The 7,609-nt window shown below is 55.5% G+C and overlaps 1 protein-coding gene across 1 annotated transcript in view; it reads left to right on the forward strand.

Moving 5' to 3' along the window:
* FOXK1 (forkhead box K1) overlaps positions 1-7,364 on the forward strand; it is an 81,472-nt gene extending 74,108 nt beyond the window's left edge. Inside the window, exon 10 of the mRNA XM_019637423.1 lies at positions 534-7,364. Within this exon, the coding sequence (XP_019492968.1) occupies positions 534-796 (263 nt within the window). The 3' untranslated portion in view covers positions 797-7,364. The remainder of the gene's footprint in view (positions 1-533) is intronic.
* The last annotated feature ends 245 nt before the right edge of the window (positions 7,365-7,609 follow it).

A 7,609-nucleotide genomic window follows, 5' to 3' on the forward strand; every position in this document is an offset into this window, starting at 1 on the left:
GCAGGCACTGTGATAACGCTGAGGAAAGAGAGTCCCCATGTCACAGATCTCACACACTCCTGGGTGAGACAGACAGATCCAGGCGGGACATCAGACAGCTCCTCTTGGGGGTTGGAGTGGGGGCAGGGTTCAGTTTTCAGTTGGATGGTTAAGGGCAGGTGGCATTTGTTACTAGAGGTGAGGGCAGGAGCCTTCGGGGTATCTAGAAGGTTCCACACGGAGCAGTAAGAGCGAGAGGAAGACGCTGGAAGGGACCAGGGACGGTGTGCCCCTTAGGTGGAGAGGGCCAGGGTCAGAGAGGGAATGGCGCACGGGAGTCCAGCCTGGAGAGAAAGCTGGCTGAGGTTGGGGCTGTCGGGGGCTGGCACCCCAGGACTGCTGGTAGCTTTCACTAGAGGGGCCAAGGGTGTGCGGATCTGGGTTTCTGTGTGACTGACTTAGCCCTGGTGTAGCGACTTTGCTCTGCAGCCAGCACAAACCAGTGCTGGGCCTGCTCAGTTTCCCAATGTAAATCTCTTTTCCTCCACTGCCAGCCCTCACGAGCCCCCTGCAGCTCCTTGCCGCCCAGGCTAGCTCGTCCACTCCGGTGGTGGTCACCCGGGTGTGCGAGGTGGGGCCCGAGGAGCCAGCAGCAGCCACCAGCACTGCCACCCCAGCCACCACTGCCGCCACTGTCTCTTCCACTGGGGAGCCCGAGGTCAAAAGGTCCCGGTTGGAGGAGCCCAGTGGGACTGTCACCACGCAGGCTGGGGTGATCACGGCTGCCGGCCCACAGGGGCCTGGAACCGGGGAGTGAAGCCGCCCGCGTGGAGGTGGAGTGGAACGCACGCCTACAGGAACTCGGAGCTGCCATCGTCGTCACTCGGGCCCATGATGACAGAGCTTCACACTGGCCGAAGCACGGTGCCAAGCGGGCAGGACGGCCTCCGTCTACCTGCACCTGGACACGCTTCCTGCTTGTCATTTATCCCCTGCTCCTGCTATAGTTTAAGACAAACACGTAAACAGTTCAGACAGCGGATTGTAAGATTCTGGGAATTCTTTGTTTCTCTTTCCTTCCTTTGCACCATCTTTTCTCCCCAGGCCTTTTGTCAGAGGGCATGGGGGAGAAGGTTGCGGCCCAGCGTCTCAAGGACTGGACCCCAGGCAGACCCAGCCACAAGCAGAGCCCAGGCTCCCAGAGCAGCCTTCACCCCGGGAGGACTGGACAGAAACGCAGCCTGGGACACAGGCCTCCCGAGGGACAGGACGAGGACGGGATGCATTCCTGTTTGTCGTCCATTGGGAATAGTCAAGAGAAAAACGAACTGTCACATTTTGGACTGTGCTACGATGTTTTCTCCCTAAAATGGTGACACAGAAAGTACCAGAGTGGCATTAATCGGGGGGAGGGGAGGGATCTGGTTTGGCTTTGGATCCCAAATAATTCCTGCTTTGTTAAGACGTGGACTTCGGCTTAATCATAAATCTGAAACAGACACAAAACGGATCATCTGTTTTTGAGGTTTCATCTGTAGATGGTGTCACAACTGTAGATGTGGGTTCTTACTGGCCTTAGTCCCCTGGAAGAGTAAAGCTGCCCCACGTCTCTACCTTCAAGAGAGGTCGCCGGCTTCCTGGATTGGTATTGGAGGCAGAATGCTGTGTGGGTCACAGGTCAGAGCCAGCGGGCTGCCGCATCCTGCCCCTGATGCTGGCTGCACCTGCCTGGCAGGGCCTCGGAAAATTGGCAGCTGGGGCTCCTTGGGGAAGGCGGTCACCAACTGGACATGTGGATTTTCATGGACGTGTTGCTTTAAAAACGAAGGGCGAGCCCTGTTTCTCTGTGGTTCTGACGCCCCGGCACCCCACGGCACACACAGCAGAGCACAGTCGCTCACTGCTTTTTCACTGAGTTCTCCACCCCAAGGCTCAGCTACTGTTCTAAATCGGAACCGTCTCTTCTGCCCACAGCTGCGGGGGCCCCGGGGTCAGTCAGCCACTGGGCCCAGCTCTTGCTGACTTGGTTGGTCTTTTCTGTGACATGGTGAGTGCCAAGGGCAGCACGCTCCGGCAGGGGGCACCAACTCCCCTGAGAGGGACCCCTGCACTTGCAGACGCCCTGCACCAATTTGGAGCTGTCACCAGAGCAGGAAGTGAGCCTGAGCTGTCCTCTCACAGCCCAGTATGGGGCCAGACTGTAGTCCTCCAGCTTCTCTTAGAGAACATTCTCAGGAAACGGTTAAGTGCGTCCCTGTGCAAAGTGACTTTGAAAGTCCTCTAGACACCGGCGCTGGTTCTTCTGGTGGTGGACAGCTAGAAACAACCAACTGCATGGCGCGCCGAAGGCCCAGCCAAACGGTTTTTCCCTACACGCAGCCTGTCCTCAGCATTAGTCCCTCAAAGGCAAAGCTGCCTGCTCCTCCCTGAGCCCGATGGCAGTGCCGCCAAGAGACGCGCGGCTTCTGTGGCCACCGAGAGGAAGAGCTGCCGGCCTTCCCGGCCTGGGGCCCGGCGGGACAGGAGCTGGCTCAGAGGGAAGGGGAAGCGTGGGACGCGGTTTTGAGGCAGTGCAGGCAAGGTTGGCTTACGTGGCGACCTGAGCTGGTCGGAGGGCAGCGTGGAAACGACCAGCTTCGTCGCACTGCCAGCATTGTCCCCACACCCAGCCACCATCGTCAGTCACCGGGGACAAGTGCAGAGCATCCTCCGGTCCCCCTCCTCCTTCCTGGAAGTACCTGTTCTATGTTCTTGAAGCCCCAAACCAGTCGTTTCTATGGCACTAAACTTTAAATGAGAAATAAGCTCTTGGTGAAGTCTGCACCTCTTGCCTTCGGTGAGATTCCAGAGGGAGGGGTGGGATGAAAGCAGCTGGTGTGCCGTCCTCAGATGCAGTCACCGTCAATGATGAGAAGTCACGCTCCATTCCACATTGACGTTATCTGCTATTTTATGTGAACTGCTTTTAAAGTGTCTGGTGTGTGCGTGGGTGGGAGTGCATGCGCGCGCTGGGCCGAGGCAGCCCCGGGCCTCCACTTCAAGGGTCTGTAACGAGGGGCTTTTGCGGTCACCTATTGCTTCCCCTCCCTCCATTATCGTGTGTGGTGTGCTGCCGAGGGGGAATAGCATTAGCTCATGGACCAGCACGACTGCACAGGTTGCCCCTTGGGGAAGCGGCCTTGTCTGCAGAGACGGACAGGACAGCCGGCCACAGGATGATGTCAGGCTTTGCCCGATCTGATTGGTCTGGCTCTGACCCTTTTCCTGACCTTTGAGGTGTTCTGGTTTTCTGTCCATTTTCAGTGATGATCCCACTATGTGGGCAAAGGTTCAAGGAGAAGGGAGTGGAGAGAGGTAGGTGATTGGAAGAGGGCGCAGGAGAGGACAGAAGGTTCATCGGTGACATTCTGCCGCCTGGAGACCTTGTGCTGCTTTAGCTCATGCTGGAGCTGAGAAGAGACGGGGGGGGGGGGGTCAGCTGAGGCTCCAGGCAGGCGGGAAGGAGGACAGGGCCTTGGGGGACTGCTCCTGGGTTCGCAGACAGCTCCTGGAGGGGCTTGCGGGCACTGAGCAGACAGCAGACTGGGCCTGTGCCAGCACTGGGCCTGGGCCTGGTGGCCAGAGGCCCAGGAATGGCCAGCACCGCAGGAGGTGCGTGTCACAACGGGAGAGGCGGCCCGGTACCCTCAGAGCTGACCAAGCAATGGTGTCCCCCAAACTCGTCCATGGAAGCAGGAGTGCCAGGCTGGAAGTGGCCAGTGAGCTGTGGTCCTCAGAGTCTGGCGGCCGCTGACCTGCCACAAGCCTGGATTGTAGAGGGTGGGCCAACCCAACAAGGTTGGGGGAAGCGAAGATGAGTCAATTCTGGCATGATCCTGGAGCCACTGCAGCCTCAGGGGTCCGAGAAGCTTCTTTTTGTCCCCCGGGTCTTGAGTCCACCTGAAGAGGTGAACCGGGACAAAGGGGCACTAGCTTCGGGCAGGGCCCATAGGCCCTGCTGTAACCGCTCCCTCCGTCCGCGCCCTGCCTAGCCAGTCCCCACGCTTACCAGCACCCAGTGCAGAAACCACACTATCTGCGTGGGAAGGAAGTCACAAAAATAACTATTTTTAAGTAGTTGAGCATTTTCCACCAAGACAGTTTAGTGTAACGTTGGAAATGAGAAGATTGTGCCGAGAGCTCTCCCTGCTAGGACTGCTGCCGCCACTCGTGCCAGGGGCGTGGCGCCCATCACCGCAGTGACCTCTGCAGCTCTCCCTGCTACGGTGGCCTTTGGCCTCCGTTAAGGGCACCGAGTCCACTACCCAGCGCCTCTGAGACTCCGACCACCCCTTTTCCCCTCCTGGCGAGCCACTCAGGCACCCATGGTCCTGGCCTGCAGATTCCCTCCCAGGTTCTGGCTTGTTCGTGTTTGGGATTTGCTGTTTATTTGTGTTTTCTTTTTCCTCTGTGTAAGAACCAAGCCAAATGAAAAAGGTGAGAACAGATTTCTGAGTCACTAAAATGAGGCTTCGGGATTCGCTGCTGGGAAGAAATGGGTTTGCTGGAGCTTGCCTGTGGCTGGAGGGTGGCTGTCTCCCTGCCCCCAGGCCGCCTGTGTGTCGGTCACTCGGCTCCTGGTCCCTGCTCTTTACCTCCCTGGTCCTGCAGAGAGATTGGTTTGAGATCACCAGTATCGTTCAGCTAATGCTCTTATTTCCACTAAAAAAAAAAACGGTCTGCAGAGGGCACGTTGCAAGATCTATGTGGACAGAAACCCCTTATTGGTAACGCAGAGTCCAAACAGAGGAGAAGGCTTTTCTTTGGCTTTGGGGTCAGTTTCTTACTTTCTAGAGACAAAGAGCAGACCTCACTTAAAAAATGAGAACCAACTCGAATGTGAGAATGTGTCTGAGAAGAAGAAAGGATTTTTCCCAGAGCTTTTAGTGTAGTGAATAAGTACAGTTGGTGCAGGTGAATGACCTGTTTTCCTCCAAAAGCCTCAAATTCTGCTTGCCCTGGAGTGACATCAGCGAAGGACTGTCACCGTCTCGGGGTCCATACCCATGGCCCGGCCTCCAAGAGAACGCAGCTCCCCTGCGAAGGGCTCCTGGGCGCCACTGCACACGTGCTGCCTCTGTTTCCATGCTGGGTAGACTGCACTACTTGTTCTAGAATCAGTTGCCAAAAACGGTGGTGAGGCTCTGCCTGTAAAGAGAGCCCTGTCCACTCGTGGCTGCACATCGGCAACAGGCCAGGCTCAGGCCGCTCGTCTGGGCCGCTGAGCGGCTGGCGCACTCCCGTTTGCCCGCAGCCTCTCTGCCTCCTTCACGATACCTCTGCCTGGAAGCAATGTTATTTAATAGAATAACTTAAATTATTTCATTGTGCTGCTATGAAGATGGGATTGACCCAACGGCACCGCCGAGGCAAGGGCAGAATTCACCCACAACGATGGTCTCTTGCTGAGTTTCTGTCCGTTATTTTCAGATCGTTTTCCTGTATTTTACAAATTCCTTTTATAAGTTCCTTTCTGGGGGCCTTGTTTCCACGTTAGGGTTTTAGAAGCGCTCTGGACGCGGCTTTCCACCCGCATGCTCACAGCCCCAGGGGTACTGCCCGACTTCTGCTCCTTGCCTTTTCATACCAAAAGCTGCTACCTTTGGTGTCCGAGGGAGGGCCTGGAATCGGTGCTATGGGACGTCTTGGTGGCACCCAGCCCCTGCGGGGTGGCGAGCTGCCTTGTCCCCCTCAGCCTGTGGTTTGGGGTCTACCTGGCTGTACAGGCATTCGGTTGGCGTGAGGGTCCTGGAGCACCGCCGTCCTGCTCGGAACTGCTGCTTCCTCTGTCATCCTTGTCACCCAACCCCAGGAGTTACAGCTACTTCGTAAAATGGGATTTGGGGGTACAACCCCAAGCATTTCCTCTGAACCAAGAAGCCCATTTCACTGACTGTATTTAGGGAAAATAGTTTTATGTCAAAAAGAGAGGAAGATCACTTGCTGAGCTGTCTTTACCCTGCAGGCTTCACAGGACTGTCTGGGGGTGTCTCTGCTGAGGGTTCTTTCTGGGCCAGTCCTAGCCCCCCTCTCCCAGGCTCAGGCCCGAGCTCATCTCTGCTACTGGAGGCCATTCCTTCATCTGCCTGCAGAACCACGTCTGGGGGAAGGTCAGCATGGAGGGGCTGCTGCCCAACTGGCCAGCCCAGCCGAGCGGAGTCCCCAGGCATAACTAGAGGTGCTGCCTGGTGTGGGGCTGTGCTGGCTTCCTCCAGGGGTGGTGAGCAGGTTGAGGGGCACAAGGCAATTAAGTAGTGAGAGGGCAGCAGGATTTGTTAAGTGTGACGAACCTCCGTGCCTGCATCACATCAGTGAATGTCTGTAGCAGCTGCTTGTGAGAAGCCAAGCTCCTGGTTGGAGAATGTTCCCAGAATGTCCAGCCCCAGCAGGTCAGTGACAGGAGACCCTCCTGCAGGGGGCTGTTATCAGGAAGGACCAAGCATTCACCAGGGCCAGCGTCTGCATTGCACTTTTACACACGACTGAAACGAGAATCTGAGTTCATGAGCCTGGAGGGTCATCCTAGTGGCTGGTTTGGGCTGCTCATGATTTTAGAAGAGAGTTAAGGGAGCACTCGCTTTAGTTCTGGGCATCTTCCCAGGGAGAAACCCCACTCCAAGGATTTCATTCATTCTTTGCCACCTGCTTGTCATTCTTGTAGCAACTGGGAAAATGAGAAGAAAACTTCTGGGGCCAGTGGGAGGCAGCAAACATGTTTCTTTACTTTGGTTGACCAGGCGAATGCTGGCTGTCCTGGACCCCCGCAACCCCCACCAGACCCCCTTGAACTGGCGTCTTCAGGTTACATTTTCCAGATTTTAGTCACCCAGTCGCTTCCAAGGGTGACTGAAGAGTGACTCTCACGTTTCTGTCAAAAGAGAATTGGAAGAATTCTGGCTCATCATTCTTTATTAGGGGATCTTTTCTGGAGTAGTTTGCTAATTTGGCCCATCCAAATGTTCATTGATGGTTTACTCTGTGTCAGAAACAATAAAAGGTGTCGGGGAGGTCAGGCCTGAGTGGGACGTGGCCACTTAGCCTTTCAACATGCCCCAGTGATGTTTAAGTGGCCTGGTGTATTAAAAAGATGTGTGTTTTATGCAAAGACTTCCCTTACCTGCAGTAAATAGGACTTGCTCTTCTGAGTTATTGCCCAGAGTCCCAAGGAGCGTCATGGCCTGTCCCCTGAACGTGTGGCTGAGCAGGAATGAGGTCTGTGGCTCTGAAATGGACTTTTTCCCCTTGCCTGGCTGAAGGATATTAAACTGAGCCTGTGGCCTCTTAAGCTCTACATTTAGGAGTTAACTGGTCCAGATTTTTGTTTTTAATCAGTAAAAATGGGATTTGAAATCAAACATTTTTAAGTTTGGTCCGTCCCTCCTTCCTGATGCACCTTAATTTACATGCTCAGGTTCTGTCAGGATGGGGGGCGGGGGGCGGGGGATGGACAAATCCTGTCCCAGATTCTCATTCAGATCCACAGAGTTCAGACCCAGCAGCTCAGTGCATGTGAGGGAGGATTGAACCCAATACTGAGATTTTTTTTTTCCTTATCTGACCGCTAATTCTCCTGTAAAGGTAATTGGGGGGG

The sequence above is a fragment of the Hipposideros armiger genome, unplaced genomic scaffold, assembly GCF_001890085.2.
Source record: "Hipposideros armiger isolate ML-2016 unplaced genomic scaffold, ASM189008v1 scaffold_33, whole genome shotgun sequence".
Taxonomy (NCBI): Eukaryota; Metazoa; Chordata; class Mammalia; order Chiroptera; family Hipposideridae; genus Hipposideros; species Hipposideros armiger.